The 18,781-nt window shown below is 37.3% G+C and overlaps 1 protein-coding gene across 2 annotated transcripts in view; it reads left to right on the top strand.

Moving 5' to 3' along the window:
• The window catches only part of PTDSS1 (phosphatidylserine synthase 1), a 30,982-nt gene extending 16,476 nt beyond the window's left edge, over positions 1-14,506 (top strand). For both annotated transcript variants that reach the window (XM_072410871.1, XM_072410870.1), the window contains 9 exons: positions 1,845-2,003; positions 2,707-2,858; positions 3,544-3,685; positions 4,474-4,586; positions 6,723-6,788; positions 8,515-8,614; positions 9,020-9,088; positions 10,073-10,139; positions 11,459-14,506. In XM_072410871.1, coding sequence (XP_072266972.1) covers positions 1,845-2,003; positions 2,707-2,858; positions 3,544-3,685; positions 4,474-4,586; positions 6,723-6,788; positions 8,515-8,614; positions 9,020-9,088; positions 10,073-10,139; positions 11,459-11,547 — 957 coding nt within the window. In that variant the 3' untranslated portion in view covers positions 11,548-14,506. The remainder of the gene's footprint in view (positions 1-1,844; positions 2,004-2,706; positions 2,859-3,543; positions 3,686-4,473; positions 4,587-6,722; positions 6,789-8,514; positions 8,615-9,019; positions 9,089-10,072; positions 10,140-11,458) is intronic.
• The last annotated feature ends 4,275 nt before the right edge of the window (positions 14,507-18,781 follow it).

Here is an 18,781-nt window from a genome sequence, read left to right as displayed (position 1 = left end):
TCTGCAACTGTAATTAGGTTCAATGTTTAGTCAAAACCTGTTCATATAACCCAAGTGATTAATGGATAGCATTTTAGCAGCACATGACAAATGAGGATTGGAAAAAAGGGGGGAGAATACCTATAGGTGAAGTTCCGCTACTTAGACCCCCTCTCCCGACTAAATAGCAAAAGGCTGCTTCTGTATGTATTTTAATGATCAGTACTTGTGGGCAGCTGTCACCCAGTGTCTATATCTCCTAATGTTCCCTTATTAATAGCAGACTGTCAGGGCAGAAAGATGGGAGCTTTCATTGATGACTTGTTTCCTATAGCACTGTTCAAGCCTGTAGATCTTTTCAAACAGGCAGACAATGAAGCCCCAGAATTTATGCTGCGCCCCCCCCCCCCCTCCCCGAAGTTTTAATTTTAGGAAGGCATCTTTTTGTATTTTTATTTTTTTAAGCATCCACGTGGCTTCATTAAGATCCATTGAAGTTTTAAAGCCATTGAGTACCTTCAAGAACAGGTCAACAAATGGTGGTTCCCATATTTCCACCCTTCTATGTTATCTATATGCAAATTAGGTTTTAAGCGGAACCTCCCAAATGAAAAAAAGTGACCAGACGGGTCCCCTAAAATGACCTGCCCAATCACATTTTTTTTAAAAATTGCACTCACCTGTCCTCCCCCCATTACAGGCACTACCATCTTTACCCGAGTTTAATGGCTGTCTGGTCTTTGGCCATCTTGATTGGCCAGGCCGGAATGACAATGTGAGCTATAGTTCCACTTTACCTGCTTAAATTGTATTAGTAGAGGCGCCAGTGTCTGGTAATTCTAACCTGTCCCTTTAAACACTGGATGTGTTCAGTACAATATGTTTACCTTGCCAGAGTAAATATACGTTGGTTTTAAAGAAGAATAGTGCACGAGATCATGCATGTCCCCATATATGTATGCATGAACTGAAACTACAGCTAATTGCACTGATCCTTCACTTAAACTTATAAATATGTTACCAAAGTTTCACTTAACTTAAACCAGGCCAAAATAACCCCTTCTCACCTTTTGCCCCTAGAATTATTTTTTTTCTGTTTTTTGTTTGTTTTTTTCTTAAACTGTTTTTTAGTTTTTATTACTTGCATGTGCAAGAAATTTATTTTTATTTGCAAATAACTTTGCCATGTTGTGTATTAGAGATGTCATTTTAAACAGGGCATATTATAAAATAAAATGTCTTGTATTAAGTAATGATATGTGTAATGAAGTGTGTGTTTTTTGTTAAACTGAATAAACAGGCCCATAGAGGAAATGTAAAAATTGCTTAAGTATCTGGTCTGCTATACAGGTATTTATGCTGTATGCAGTAACAGATGATATTGTAATTGTTCTATTTATTACTAATCATTGTGTTCTTCCTTAGCATATTGTACTCTGATAAAGTGTATGAGGAATGTACCTTATGCTCACTTGAAGGAAATCTGTGACAAAGCAGGACACCTGTGTGATCAGTCTGTCTTAGAAGCAATCATTCCCTGGCTGTATGAATTTGCAGTTTCCATCAGAACCCAATCACACAGGTGGTTTGCTTTCTGACAGTGACCCAATTATTGGTTTCAGTTCACACAGCATTGGTTAAGTGACATTTTGTCTGACAGCCGGCTGTTGTGCAGAGCAGTGCTGTCCTTCTCATTCACTCCCCTATCCTCAGGAGGAAAAGTAAAGCGAGGCGGCAGAAATCTAAAGGCAGCTTGAATTTACATATCCATGGTCTAAAAAATTCAGAATCTTTCTGAATCATAGTTTTTATTTTTTTTTAATGGAATACATTAATTTTGTTTCTTTTGATTCTTTTTTGTGCAGGAATATGCAGTGAACTGCCATGTCATCACCTGGGAGAGGATACTTAGTCATTTTGACATCTTCGCATTTGGCCATTTCTGGGGCTGGGCCATGAAGGCCTTGCTAATCCGAAGCTATGGTCTGTGCTGGACGATTAGCATTACTTGGGAACTGACAGAGGTAAATTTCTGCATGGACAAATTTCTAACCTGTCACAAAATCCAACACTGATCCAGGAAAATCTGTGAAAATATCAGCAGTGTGGTTCAAGCTGCTGGAAATCCTTCTTCCTGCTTCCTTACATTTCTATGATCGCTCTTCTCAGTCTTGTGATTTTGCTGATCACATTTTTGCGAGGTGCTAGGTTATTTTCTTACGACCCTGATGAGTTTTTACAATGGCAGGACACAGAATGAAAGGTAGCAGAGGGACTGAATGTAATGAACTGGCAAGCAAGGATTTTTTTTATTCTGCTCGATTACAGTGTAAGTGCCTGAGCTGTGTGATGGATTTCTACTCTGCCTGTTCTTAAGGTGAACACATGGATGAATGAAATTTTCCTCCATTTGACCATAATAAAAAAAATTGAGGGCCTGCAACCACACTGCCCTGAACCTAATACTGCATATATCTGATTCTCCTGCACACTTTGCTGACTCAATATTTTTAAAAGCTTGTTGGCTTTTCTTTGTGATACAGAGCTGGAAGTTCCCCCTCTGGTATTGCAATGTTCCTGGGGAAACTTTTCTGGAGTGGCCCTGTACAGTTTGTACAATGTAGAAAGTAGAAATGTGCAAACTGAGATCTATCAGCTTTCGTGTTCATCTCCAAGTCTGTATATTTATTTCCATGCTAATCCATCCCTCTTTTATCTTTCCCTTAGCTGTTTTTTATGCACCTTCTCCCTAACTTTGCTGAGTGCTGGTGGGACCAGGTCATTCTGGACATCCTTTTATGCAATGGCGGTGGCATCTTCCTCGGCATGGTGGTCTGTCGCTTCCTGGAGATGAGGTCTTACCACTGGGCAAGCTTCAAGTAGGTGTCAAAGCTAAAAAAGCTGTTCATATTATCCACATATTATCCTCGTCTTTTTGGAGCTCCAGCAGACCAACAGTGCAGAGAGGTGCAACCTGCTGAAAGATTTTGGATTGTTTTCTAGTTTCTGGTAGACTATTTATTTAGTAGCTAGAGTTTCACTTTTTTTCCCTTCGTTCTGGTGACCACTGGGACTGAAAATAAGAAAGTCAAATATTTTCGGCGGTCAATAGGGATGAGCGAGTGAGTTTTTAAAACTCAATTTCGCAGCGAATTCAGCTTACAATTTCAGCAAGCGTGAATGGCCGGTGTAAATTTGCCGATTGAGCTTGAATTTAAAAAAAAATATTTTCCGAACAAAAAAAAAAGATCGCGGCCAGCGCTGATCAATGAATACAGCGTTGGCTATAGTATAGTAATAATCAATACAAACTGTATGGTGTGGGGGTTATCTTTGTATGCCCCATTTATTTGGGGAGAGCATTCAGCAGGCGGCACCTTCTAGCTTCCATGTGTACAGAATCTTGTCCAGCCTATCACAGGTTTTGCTTTAAAAACATTCCTTTTTGGTCCAGCAGAGGGCACTGTGGTCTGTAGATTTATTTTCCTGCAATATAAAGTTGGATTTATTGCTCTAAAATTTTTTGTTTTGTTTTGTTTTTTTCTTTTTTTGACGCCTGAATAGAGACATTCACACAACTACAGGAAAAATCAAGAGAGCCGTGCTGCAGTTCACTCCAGCAAGCTGGATCTACGTGAGATGGTTCGACCCTAAGTCATCATTTCAGAGAGTAGCTGGAGTGTACCTCTTCATGATCATTTGGCAGGTAAGTGTACATTAATGGATTAGATCACTGCAAACCTACAAATGTCCAAATGTTTTTCTACGATTTTTTAGATGTCCCACTTTGCATTGACTTGGAAGGAAGTTCCAGATATAAAGGAATATGTATGGTTGCTTCAATCTTAGAGAAATATTTAATTCAAAACATCAATATGTGCAATTGCTGTCTTTTGTTGTCTTACCAGACCCAAAGGCTTCTGCAGGCTTTTCTAAAGGAATTTAAAATTGGGTGTCCATTACTTAACTTTGATAAGTTAATGTCTTATCAATTTTTTTTAATATATAATAACTTGCATTAAAATAATACCTAATTTTACTTTCATGATTGGCCTTCTTCATGCACTTCCAGTTATGGGGTGACCGCAGCAATCCTATGCTGTCTTATCCAACCCTGGCGCAGATTACAAGCAACCTAGTTGGGGGCTTATTGGACGGACATTGGTCCACCATCATTATGAGAAATTCTACAATAATGTACAGTCCTAATTGGAGGTCATGTAGACAGAAAGTGACTGAAAGAGAATAGAGGGGACCCGCAGTACTGAGAAGTAAAAATAGATGAAAATAAGTTGAAAAGAGTATTTTATAAAAGCAAAAGTCATGAAAGTTCACAAACACAAATAAAATGACATCCAGGTAGAGTTTACATCTAGTTGCTTGTAGTACATAAGCAGATTAAAAAATTGGAATCTGTGTCTGTGAAATATGTAATTTGATAATCAGATTTTATTACATGATACCAATTAATGGAATGTTTTCTTTTATTTCTAGCTGACCGAACTGAATACATTCTTCTTAAAGCATATATTTGTATTTCAAGCAAGTCACGCGTTGAGTTGGTGCAGAATTCTCTTCATTGGCATCATTACTGCACCTACTGTCAGGTAATAAATGGAGCTACAAGCGTGTTTAAAGACCAACTCCACCCAGTTATTTTGGTGGTAGGTTAAATCACTTGACTCAAGATTACCCTGTGAGGAAATAGTGCACCTTCTGCTCTCCTTCACCTTCATTGTTATTAACACACTGGGCCTGATTTATTAAGTCTGGATAAGATGGACTATCATGGGAGAACCTGGGTGATCCAGCAGACTTGGAATGTATTTCTTCAAACTCATTTGCTATAGTTGGCCATTTCCAATCCTGCATGTGACTCGTTTCAGGTTTGCTGGATTACCCATGATAGTTCATCTTCTCCAATCCTAAATAACTTTAATACATTAATGCCCAATGTGCATTAATATGAATCCAAAGTATGGGAGTGACACTATCATATGGCTTTGTATTGGCTGCAGCAATTCCATAAAACCAGGTATTATTGGGATAGAGATACTGGGGGTCAGATGGAGATTCCTTGCTGGTTGGGGGGAGGGGGGTTCTGCATTTGGTTTTAAAGCTGTCCACGCACTTTTTAATACATTAGACATTTATATATTGTCTAAATAAAAATAAAAAAATAGGATGCCCCTAATTTATTGAAATGGGAATCTCCTATTTGTCAGTTGGGCACATGGGGGAGGGGAAGCATTCACTGGTCATGCAGCCTCATAGCTTTGTACTTTATTGCTGGCATGTTCCAGTTGATATCAAGTGGTGTAAGATTGTTAGCAAAGTCTATTATTATTATTATTATTATTATTATTAGTAGTAATAATAATAATAATAAATAGCGCCAACATAATATGCAGTGCTGAACATCAAATAGGGATTGCAAATGACAGACAGTGACACAGGAGGAGGAGAGGACCCTGCCCCGAAGAGCTTACAATCTAGGAGTCAATGATAAATATAGATCCTTTACCTGTATGAAAAATAACGATATGTTCATGGGACTTTAAAGGCAGTTTGATGTAAATCATAAATAGACTTTAATATAAAAAAGGTAATCTTTTATTAAGTACAAATGGTAAAAAAAAGGGGAGGGATAAGGGTTTCCATAAAAATGCTCAGTGCAAAACGCCAAACGCATATCTATACCACTAAGATATTATGGTAAGTTCTAATTGTCCATTGCGTTTCACTGAATAAAATCTACTTCATCAGGGGTTATACATGTACAGAACCTCAATGAGTAGAGAACACAAAAAAGTATAAATTATAAGGTGTAACTGAACCTGGCAAGGGATGCAGTCATTGGGAACAGGAGAGCCTTCTCCAGCAGCAAAAGAAAGACACTCAAGTCAAAACCAATAATGGTTCCAAGAGGTATAAGTTTGCTCTTCTATATAAGTTGAAATCTCACTGAAGTATAACCAGCAAAATGAGTAAAGTGACTTGAAAGTGCGAGGATGAAAGCCCGTTTGTCAGCTGCAAAAGATAGGATTCATGAAGGTCCCATCCCTAATTTGGAAAATTAGGGATGTTGGCAGTATTAACCTATTGGCTCGAGCACAGACAACCATAGTAACTATATCCATAGATCCTTTACCTGATTGTCCAAAAATCTGTAAATGTACAGATGAATCTTTTTTGTATTTTTTATTATCCTGTGTAATGTAAATTATTTACCTCTTACAAAACCTAATGCTACCATAACAGTGCTACTAGAATAGATTGTGGAAAGAATAATAATAAGAGTTCTGCCGCTCACAGCATCATTGTTAGGGACACCAGGCTCCTTTACAATCTAACCACCTTTTATTGACTAAATCTATTCATAGTTTATTAGCACAAAGGTAGCTGGTATCGGTGGGAATAATTGGTAAGAAAAGTGTAGCTTAACCTCACCTTAAAAAACACAAAAAAAAAAAATAAAAGTGGGAAGATCAGTACTGCCCAGATTATTTTAACACACAACACAGACAGATATAAACCTGCACCTACAGCAGACATTCTGTTTTCATTTGTGGAGCATAAATAAAGGCTGAGAAAATGTCATTCTTGTTGTCCTTACTTTACATCTACACTAATAATGCTGATTTGTGTCATTGAAATTATTCAAGGTTGAGTTTTTATTCAATAAACATGACATGTACTGCATTGTGTTATTTTGTTGATCATTTTTCTCCTTTATTTTACAGGCAGTACTATGCATATCTTACAGACACACAGTGCAAAAGAGTGGGCACTCAGTGCTGGGTGTTTGGGTGAGTATATAATAAGAAAAACAGAAAACAGCAATGGTTCATGCTAATGACTATGAGAACTAAACTTCAAAAATAAAAACTTTGATTAGGCAGTTTTTTTTTATTGCAGAAGGGACAGGCTATGTCTCTTCTAGAAAAAAAAAACTTACCTGCCTGTTCCTATTTTTTTTATTTTTTCAAATACACTCCTCTTTCCTCTCTCCATCGGTTTAGGATCTTCAGCCAGCTTGATTGCCCAGACTGGAATGATGTAACTCCCATGTATGCCCTTGGGAGTTCATTCATTCCTGCCAGGCACCTATTCCAGGATTGGACACTGAGCTGCATGTGAACAGTTTAGTTTACATTGTAAGGAAGATTGAGAACAAGCCTGCCCCTTCTGCAATAAAGAATAAATAAAGAACAAGCCTGGTTGAAATGTTTTATTTTTTTAATATAGTTCAAATAGTGGGACAGCATGGTGGCTCAAGTTAGCACTCTGGCCTTTGCAGCACTAGGTCCCAGGTTCGTATCTCTAGTTTCGAAAGTTTGCAGGTTCTCCCCATGTTTCTGTGGGTTTCCTCCGAGTACTCGGGTTTTCTCCCACATTCCAAAAACATGCACTTAGGGTATTTGGCTTCCTCCCAAAATTGTCCTTAGACCAGGGGTGTCAGACTCTGGCCCGGCACGTTCTCTTTTTTTTTTTTTTCCCCCCAAAAGAATTCTTAATATGAATTGCAGCTGGCCTGCCGCTACTGCAATCCGTAGTAACTTCGGCCCAGCTGCAATTCATATTAAGCTGCTGTTCTATAGACATGAGTACAATGCTGCTACTTCAATTCCCGGCATCACTTGCTTCTCTAGACCAGCGGCCTCTCTGCCTATTCGTATTCTATAGACGCAAGTGATGCCGGGAATTGTAGTAGTGGCATCACTCGTGTCTATTGAACAGCAGCCTATGTGTGGACCCTGCGGAGTTTATACTGACAGGTAAACTCAATAACCAGGAATTATCAGGATTAATATTATCAGGAATTATCATACAGCTATTGCTAAATTATTTGTTTTACTGTGCCAGAGAATGCAATGTGAAACCAAATGAATACAGCAATTCATTTGGTTTCACATTACATTCTCTGGAAAAGTAAAACAATTAATCTCAATAAGAGGAAACAAGAACACATGAGAGGAGCATGCAGTAATATGCAGTGGATTGATCTAAATAATTTATATAATTAATGTAATATTCAATCCACTGCATATTATTGCATGCTCTTCTCATGTGTTCTTGTTTTTTTTTGATTAGTTGTTTTTTCAATAAATTTCAAGTTTGGCCCGCAACTTTGTCAAAGTTAATTTCGGCCCTCTCTGTATTTGAGTTTGACACCCCTGCTTTAGACTGTATTATTGACATATGACTGAGTAATATGCACTGCGTAATATGTCGGCACTATGTAAATACTGTGTAATAATTTTATTAATAGTTAATATAACTATTAATAGTTCCACTTTAATTATAGATACATCTGCTCTTTTCTGCCACAGATTTACTTTAATCCCCAATAAATAACCCCAATCTATTTCAGCTTTCTGTGATGGTGTGCGGATAAAACTGCACTGCTGCTAAACTTCTGTTACATATCTTGTTGCTAGCCATTATTTCATAGGTGTTGTGATTTGAGTTGAGGACACGGTTCTAAAATACATACCAAATACAAATGATGTACCCTGATTTCTCTCTTTGCAGTGCCATTGCCTTTCTAGAAGCATTAGTATGTATAAAGTTTGGTCAGGACCTTTTCTCCAAAACCCATCTGCTGTATGTGGTACTTTGGCTACTCTGTGTGGTAAGTAAATATCATGACATATGCTTCTTTTGGGGGATAGCATTAGTTTCTTACTGAATAGGTTCAGCTTCTGCCTGGAATAGCTCTTTAATGATATCCTGCATGTGCTTTTAATGTGTTCTATGCATGGTATTTACCTGGAAAAGCTCACTTCTTGTAAATAATCAAAAGCCTGGTGCTGGTTTTTGTCATTTTGGGTGTGATGTCAGAAGCCCCAACATACTTAGATCTGCCACCTAAGTGGCACAGTATTCTCTCTAACTTCTTCCCTGGAAGCTACAATAAAGGGTTTGTAAGCAATGAAGGAAAGGACAGATTTGGGCCAGCAGAGACATTTTTTTTGTAAATCTGAACAAAGTGATGATGAAAACTAACTTATATGCTTCCTGTATGTGTTACTTCCAGGCGATTACAACATTTCTTTGCCTGTATGGAATGGTGTGGTATGCGGACCACTACGGACAAAGACAAAAGGTAACAGGGTTTTCTTATTTATCACTTTTCCAACTTTCCTGTTCTGCTTTAGACATTTAAGATTATATGAAACTGGAGAACCTGATTAACAGCTTGAGAACTTGAACACAGAAGTGAAGATTTGCTTTGCTATAGGGAGCATCTAGAGTTGCCTATTGTCCCGAAGTAGTATGCTGAAAGATTTACTCATTAGTCTGCAATTCCTCTTGAAATATAGCCGTGTTCTTCCTTGTATGTGACGGTGCCAAGACACCCTTTTGTCCAATCTCATAACTCTGTCTGCATTGTGAGATCCAAGACACAAGTGATCAAAATCTCTGGCTAGTCATTGCCAGAGATTTGGATCACTTGGATTTGTTGATGTAACTTGCTGCTCATTGTTCTCCTTACTGGAGGCTTTACCAGGAAAAAGCAAAACTTTCTCATATATGTTCCAAGATGGCTGCCTATGTAGTGGAATGTAGTCCAGAGCAAGGCATTGTAAGCCATTTATAAGCAAATGATACTTTTCTAGGGGGAACTGCAAACAATACTGGTGACTAGTCCCATGATTGCCACCTTCCTTTTTTACACAGCTTTTTTTAGTTCAGCTTCTCGTCAAAGCTGTGCTCCATGCAAATATAAAAGGCAGCTCTGTTAAAACTTTTAAATTATTACTTTGATTTTTTTATGCAAGGTTTGTAAGTGCCTGTAGTTGACCTGGTGTCATCCTCCTGCAGTCTAATGTACAGCAGAGTTCAGAGAGAGGTGGAGAAGCGACACACTTAGCTACACTTAGCTACCCAGGTGTGCTAGTGAATGCAAATAGGAAGAAAGAATCAGATGTAGTTTGTTACATTTTTTTACATATAGAGTATAATATATTTTACCGTGTGAATGGGACTGTACCACAAGTCAGATCAGTAGTGCAATGGCCCCCAGCTAGCTGTACTAGGCAATTGATCCACATTCACTAATTTAATAGCATGTCTCTTTTTCTTTCAGACCTATTCAGAGTGTGATGACAGCACATACAACACAGACATCCCATGGCAGCATGTAGAAAAAGTTGGTAAGTTGGTGATTTAAGAGAACATGTGCTGTGATATCCACTAGGTGGTGCTATGGTATAACATTTGATGGATTTTCCTATTAAATACCAATACACAGTTTAAAAATCTTTATACTGTTAAGTGTTGGTAGAAATTTTTTTCACTTGATGATTCTGGTTCACTTACATTAACATAAATTTATAGCAAGGTCAACAGGGCAAAAATAATATGCATTTAATGCTTTCACTAACAGCCAACATGATTTCTGTAACATTGATCCATATTTAATGTACAATGCTGTGTAATATGTTGACACTATATAAATATTGTTTATTAATATTTATAACATAGTTCATTAGCTATTCCTAATTGGGAATGATAGTATAGCTATCCTCTTTATGTTTGTATTGAAGTTTCAACTATTCCTAATACAGGTAGTCCCTGAGTTAATGACATCCGACATACGGACAACTCCTAGATACAAATGGGGCTTCCCTGTTCACTTGTGTGCAGGACGGAGGCTTGGCAAAGGGAAGGGGGCGATTTGCATGACTTGCAGAAGAAATCATTTGCTAAACACAGTTGAGACTGAGCCTTCTGTAATATCTTGTAACTCTTTAATGACCAAGACAAACTCTGCAGTTGTTTCTTTTTGCATATCAAAGCACAGCTTGCTTCCAGTTTTTTACTAAGGAGTACGCACCCAACAGAGTGGGGAATTGATTTGGATTACTAAAGTGACCACTAAATGCTGGCTGGAGACCAGAGAAAGCTGGGGACCTCTTGCAGTTACACTGCTAGAAATACAGTTTACAAAAGATCATATACCTAAAATATCTTTTGTAGCTAAATGTTGTTAAATAATTGATCTCTAGTTAGAATTTTGTTTTTCACTGGCTTTGGGAATAGACTGAGTAAGACCTCTATATAACGTCTTTAGCACCTCCAAACAGAGTAATATCATGCCAGAATATGGGCAGAGGTAGGCATAGCTATTGACTGATAGGTGCAACTGCCATTGATAGCACTAAGTATCTAGAGAAACAGGAAGGGTGAGAATTCCATAGCAATTCACTGTAAATGGAAAAGTTGTTACTGTATCAAAGGAATTGACAACCCAATGGTTCTTGTATTAGGATCTGCAGGCATTTGCACTGATTCAAGAAATACTTAGAAATGCCTACATCAAATCTAGTTTAACCATCTTTCCTTTTAAACTGGATGACAGGCAGGGAACATCTAATCTGTGTGAAACATAGATCTCTAGGCAATCTTTAAACTGTCCTACTTCACAATTTGCTAACACATTATTATTATTTATTTTTTTATTATGCTTCAGAAGTGCCACAGAAACACAGCGAGGGCGTCACATCCTCCAGAAGGAAGAACCGCAGAGGAAAAGTAACAAATGGTCTTAATAAAAAATAAGTGTCACACAAGCCTTAGTACGGATCTGGGGGCTGAGCCTGGTGCTGAAAAATGAATATATTTTATGGTGCATTCATACCCTGAACATGGAGAAGGCACTAGGACGTAAACCGATTATTGGCAAGATGGCACTTAACTGAGTCATTTCTGGTAAAGATACAACACTGACATTTCCCATATCATTAGCCTTTCTTGCCATTGTGACATTGGAGCCTATTGGAACTTCAGATTATCTATCATAGGCACCAAGGATGTACTACACAGCCCCGTGGCCAGCCGCCTGCTATCTCCAGACTTTTCCTTTGTCATATGCTGCTTGACTTTGACAACGCTTCTCTCTTGCCTCCCGCTTACACTGAATATTGCAAGCGCTTCCACTCCTCCAGCCTGGTTGTTTTTATGTGTTGTGTGATATTAGAGTTTTTCAATTTATTCCTGTCTGTTCTATATATGTGCTGGATTCATTACCTTGAAAAAAGCCAGCAGTTGTGTTCAGATTCTAATTATTTTGATTTTAGGTATATAATGTAAAAGGCACCGTCATCTGTTTGATCCTCCTTTAGATGATGGGGTCCTATGTGGCCTTCTTTGGACAGGGTAGTTCTATTTATAAAGAATGCTGGTTCGGTATACAGATATCTGTTGGGCTTATTCAGTACCGAGAGTGATGATCTAAACAATGCAGAGAGCCATAACAAGAGCATAATCGGCAATCATCTGTAATAGGGAAACCAATATTTAAATTTATGATGTATTGATTTGTATATAGGTGGAGCAGTAAAGGAAATTGATGTGCTGCACCACTAATCAGGTTGCAGATTACTAGCATGGTAATGGCAGGGAAGAAATAACTTAAGATTGAAAATAATTTTATAAACTATAGAACATGCTGTGAAAATGTACATTATTATCACAATAGTATATTTAATAATAAAGAAAAAGGCTTTTATCAGACAATAAGTACATAATGTTTCAAAATTGTTACTATTGAAGAGGCCATCTTTTCATGGGGTGACTATGGACATGATATTGTTAATAATATACAGAGACATAACCATTAGAATACAACTGACAAAGTAATTGGCCAGGTTTTCCATTTTTGGGTATATTTTTTCCCTTTTATTGGGTTGATTATGGGAAGCTGAATTCTGTCTGTGAAAGGTCATGTAATGGAAGATGGGAACCTTTTTGGTTCTTTAAGAACTTTTCTTACGTTTTTTTATGTTTAGTAGTCACCAAACATTGGCAAAACAACCACTGATGTCATTTCAGCATTTAGAATCTTTTTCTAAACTGACAATCACTAAAGGGTCCCCCTTTCCCCAATTGATATTTTGGTATGTGTAGATGGCAGAGACCTCATGATTTCCTACTCATGGAATCTGTTGTTTCTGTTCTGCAGATCTGTGCTATCTATAACTAGCTGGATAGGAGGGACTCTTTAGGTCTGTTTGGAACTCCTTATGTCTTTATACACCTATAAAGGATCTTTTTTCCAAACCGTGTTGCTTAAAGGGAACCTGTCCTATGCACATGCTATGTGATATAAAGATGGGAATGCAGAGCTTGCGCCTTTTCAAAAGCAAGTCTGAGATGCAAATGTCTTTAAAGACTGCAGTAAAGGAATATGGCTGGGTGAACAGAATAGCAAGTAATGTATTGTAGCCGTTTCCTAGCATGAAGTTGAAAGAATTTTGATTATTTTTTTGTGGCTTTCTGCATCCATGTAACTCTTTGCCGCTCTGTACTGAATAAGCCTATGCATATTCTCTTTATCCAGGCCACATCTATCTCTTGTTGTCTTTAAATTGTAATGGTTTTCTACATTGATTGTTGCATAACTGATTGAATGCAAAGCACACCTGGGTAAAACAAAAGCTTCTCCTTTTTGTTTCTAGTTTGTATTGTCATTACATTGTGTACTAGAGGTTCTACCTCTCATGAGAGTATTATTAGGCATTTCTGTAAGGGAGTGTTCAATGACTAACAAGCAATAGCAACCATAATTCAGGTTCTTCCTGGATGGGTTGCTGGGGGTTACTGCACGTTGTCATAGCATTTTCTATTAGCTTACTAAGGTGGAACTAAAATTTTGTATTTCCCCCACTCTCCCCCTTCTAATGTTAATAGATCTCAGTAGACTACCTGTGGATCAGTATGTGAAAGATTGTGCAGCCAGTTAGCACATAAACCGGTGATGTACATTTACTAGGTATTGGTGGCCTCAACTAAGGCCCATAATGGTAACCTAGATCCACACATACTATTCTGTATATGTAATGCCAGAGGCTATGGACCTATTAGAGGAAATGGTTGCAAAACGCAGAAATTCTGCAGACGTGTTTGAAAAAAATCAAGGATGTTACCTAACAATGCTAGAAATTACTGCTGCTAACACTCCAACTATTTATTACTGTGCTGCAAGCACTGCTTGGCAATAGTAAAGGGCCAATTTGTAGTCCCTTAAATTGCATGTTTTGCTTTAGGGTCATTTGCAGTGTGCTGCTGAACCTGCCATGAGGAGGAAATGTAGACAAAGCTGTTTATAAATCATCTGATGAGGTCTTTTCATTGCCAATGTGGTGGGAAAGGCAAAGGGCCTTTATGGGAAAAAGTAAATTTGGTTCCACTGGAATTTGCCTATATAAACTTACATTTTTTTTGTTTACAGCCATATTATTGTGTTTTTTATATATCTAATACATGTGCTAATGCATTTGTGCTGGTGAGTTATCCTTTCTGTCAATTACAGTGAGCAGGTTCGTAAAACCTCATAATCTGACAAATGCCAAAATACTCCACAAAGCTGTAATAGAATATCGAGTGACATATTTAGAACATTCTCCAGTGTATTGAGAATTTGGGGAGAGATGGCGCTTGTACCAGCTACTACTTGTTTGCCGACAAGAGAATTCTGAACATCACTGAGGTACAAAATAAACCATAAATGGAAAATAAATTGTGTTGTGGATTCAGTGTATTCTATCAATGAGGTATTCCAGATTCTACAATAAAGAACCAGGGCTGCCATATTGTAATATATGTTAATGTAAAGTAAGCTTTAAAGATATACAACAATATTATATACTGGGTGTCAATTTATTATTGTTATCTTCTGTCTTGAAGCATACCCTGGCTGCCTCAGCCCCACTTGACCTGCCCTGTCTGGCAGCTAAGATGCTCCAATGACATTGTCAGCCAAATAGTTTTACTGGTTGGAGAGATCTCATCACCGCTATAATGAAATGCATATGTCTGCTTATCAGGAGCCATCTCTAGCTCGGAAAGTCTTCAGGGTAATGTAATTACATGCACACTCACCTTATTAGGTATACCTGTTCAACTGCTGGTTAATGTAAATGTCTAATCTGCCAATCACATGGCTCCAACATGAACCATTTTGGTATATATAGACCTTATCAAGAAGACCTACTGAAGTTCAAAGTGAGCTTCCAAATATAACAGAAAGGTTATAAACCCTCTAGACTGCTATAGATCTATTTGTATGATTTTCTGTATTGTGCTGCTGCCATATGATTGGCTAATGACATGAAGATTTATAAACCCATGAACATTCTCATAAACCAAAATTACAAACACATTATCATTATGTTGTTCGTCCTGTAGTCAGCCTATATTTCTGTCCAGCGCAAACACATGCTAAGAGGTAAATAATTATATGTAATTAAGAAAAGGATTGCTGAGGGGCCAGTATTAGCCGTAATACACATCATAGCTGATGAGTTTTTTTTAGCATTAGGGTGAATATTACTAATAACAGATTAAATTGTTATTTCACCTTTATCTACAACTCATTTACCAAGGAAGACTCAAGGTTGCCTAAATTGTTCTAAAGCAGTTTATTGTTAAACAGGCCCTGTTGACAAATTGTATACATTTCAGGAAGGAGCACAGAATCATGTAATGCTGTTACTTTTTTTTTTTTTTTTTTTATTAATTTTTGTTCATGTGCAATATACCTTTGATCTTGCTACCGAATGTGACTACTTCAGGAAGAGTCATTGCTTAGTATAGATCTTTCCTATGCAAAGTATAGTATAGCCTCTTACCATCCTGAGTGTCTCAATGTGCTGGCCACTTCATTACCTTTCTACTCATGTTTGTGTGTATGTGTAATATATATACAGGACATTCAACATACGGACGCCTCCTAGATACGAACGTGGCTTCCCTGCTCGCTGTGTGCATAACCCAGGGACTACCTGTATGTGAGTGTATATATGTGTGTGTGTATATATAGGAAAGAAGGAGTAAATGTGTCAATAGAAAATCTTTGGACTGGTCTTTTGTAACTGAAATTAAAACTATACAAAATACACATTTATGTTCCTATGAGAATGAAATTCAATTGTAATAAAGTCATATCAGGACATAACCTAAAACCTCATAATCCTGGGTCTGTCAAAAGAATGCATGGATACACCCTTCTGCAGCTATTATAATACATCATAATGGTTAATATTGGGAGGACTTTGCAAAAAATAATTTGCAGCCTCATTAGATTTTAATTCCCTGCCAGGAAGTTTAGCGTTGAGATATTATCAAGGTTACTTACTGTACATCTAAAGGGGAACATATATATTTTTAATAGGATCTTTATATTATCTACACTATATCAGAAGAGCTATGAACTGTATCCACCCTAGGGAAGCTTACATAGGTTGAAAAAAAGACCATCAAATTCAACTAGTAGAAATAAAATATATGAAAAGCCAGAGGAAGGTAAAAAAAAACACATAAACCCTAAAACCATAGTCTATTTTGTTCCAGCAGTGGAACAAATTCCTTCCTTTTCTAGGGCAATCATACTCCATGGATCAGAAATCTCTTATTATTGATAACATTTATTACTTCTTTGCATAAACAGTTATAGGTAATACATGCTCTAAATAAATATAATCTTGTTGAATCAGGGAATATCCAATTGTCTTGGGAGATCGTGAAGATTCTTTTCCATCTAATGAAGAAAAGTGTACCATGCTTTAAAAGATGGAAGAAGTAATCTGCAGCTATATTAGGGTTTTATTTTTTTTAGGACATTCTAATAATTTGGTATATCGTGTAAGACATCTACACTGTACAGGGCAAAAGTAACTTATTTAGACAACGTTTATAGACATTTTTTGGCTATATCACAACTCCATTTTGTTACAAGTTTACATACACTTTTAATATTTGGTAGCATTGTCTTTAAATTTTATAACTTAAGTTTTAGATAGCCCTTCAAAAACTTCTTAAGTTTTAAACTCAACAAGTTCCTGAAATTCTGGCCTATTACACCAGACCAAATTGGTGTAACTGGGACAAGTTTGTAGGCTTCCTTGCTTTTCCACACTTTTTCATTTCTGCCCACGAATGTTCAGTTGGATAGAAATCGGGGCTTTGTTGTCCCTAAGCAGTTTTGCCTTAACTTTAAAGGAATGCTTGGGGGTCATTGTCAATTGAAAGACCCATTTGCAATTGAGATTCAACTTCCTTGATTCTTTTGAGATGTTGTTTCTGTATTTTTACATAATGTTCCATCCTGAAGATACAATTTTATTTTGAAGTACACCAGCCACTCCTGTAGAAAAGCACCCCTACAGATTGATGCTCCTACCACAATGCATGACAGTTGGAATGGTGTTCTTTGGATTGCAAGTCTTATTACCTATTTTCCCCTGGTCATTTCTGGGCAAACAATTCGATATTGGATTCATCAGACGAAAGATACTTTTCCTAGAAAGTAAGATCTTTCTCATGGGCAGTTGCAAACTGAAGTCTGACGTTTTTTTTTTTTTTTGGTGTCTTTGGTACAGTGGCATGAGCAGCCTTTAAGGTCATGGTCAAAATAGAGCTTTTTGTATCATGAATATTGATACTTGTCTACCTGTGTCCTCCAAAAACTTTGCAAGGTTCTTTGTTGTGGTTGTTCTAAAAATGATTTGCACCTTTATGTCAAAGTTAACTCCTCTCTAGGAGACAGAATGTGTCTCCTTCCTAAGCTATATGATGCCTGTGTCCCATGATGTTTACATCTTTATATTATCATTTTAACAGATGCCCATGGAACTTTTAAGCACTTAAAAATTGTTCCCGAGGATGAACTAGATTTGTGGAGGTCAACAACTTTTTTCAGAGGTTTGCAGTGATTGCTTTTGATTTTCCTATTATGTCATGCAATGAGGCAGTGGGTTTGATGGTAGGCTTTAATATACATCCACATATTGACTGTAATTAGGCTAAATGGCTATCAGAATCCAATTGTCTTTGAGCCTAAAGGCTTGACATAATTTATTGGAATTTTCCAAGCTGTTTAAAGGCACAGTGTATGTAAACTTGTGGCTTGTGATATAACCAATAAAAAGTTAAATAATCTGTCTGTGACTATTGTTGGAAGAAATTACTTTGCTGTGCACAAAGTAGACATCTTAAACAATATGCCAAATTTATAGTTTGTTAGTATAAAATCTGTGGAGGTGTAATGTAGGATTTTAAGACTGCACTTTGTGGTTGCAAACTTCTGTATTCAACTTTAAAAGCAGGGGCCTTTACATGTATTATTCAATCACATGGAATTTGCCATATCTGTTATTTGCACAATCTGCTTCCTTCTTTGCAGTGCTACATCAAGGTTGCACTTTGCAGCTCCTCCCCTGCAAATTTGCTACTTTCACCCCTGAAGAAAGCAAAAAGGAAAATGGCAGCGTGAGTTTGCAATACAAAATGAAACATACCTTCCCTTTAAAACAGCTTTCATTTAACAGTGATGGGGAAAAAATGGAAATCCTCTCTAAATGTCGTCAGGGTGAGTGATATAGATAATGACATTCATGGCGTCAGCCTTTTCCACCCGTATGACAGTTCTCTCCATAAAGGGCAGACACAGCAGAATAGGTGATAAAACCAGTATTAGAAGCTTGTATAAATAAGATCTGATGGTAAGCTCTCACCTCCATGTCCCAAAGGATATGATGAAACCAGAGATAGTGACCCTGGACTGCGGCTCTGGTATAGAATGGCCTTTCCATTAATTCATCATAGTTAGCAATTCAAATTCCCATGCTGACATTATTGTCTGAAGATGAAAGATCACATTGATATGCATGTAAAGAGCAAAGCAATGACACAGATCAGTAATTGTGTTAGTATCATTTACATACTGAATACATATGTGCAAACATATACTAATATAATTGGGAAACATGTTTTTTTTATAGACTTAAGGTCCAAA

Source organism: Pyxicephalus adspersus, chromosome 5 (genome assembly GCF_032062135.1).
Source record: "Pyxicephalus adspersus chromosome 5, UCB_Pads_2.0, whole genome shotgun sequence".
In the NCBI taxonomy this organism is placed as follows: Eukaryota; Metazoa; Chordata; class Amphibia; order Anura; family Pyxicephalidae; genus Pyxicephalus; species Pyxicephalus adspersus.
Note: the sequence above shows the minus strand (reverse complement) of the source record. Positions and strands in the feature narration are given on the sequence as shown.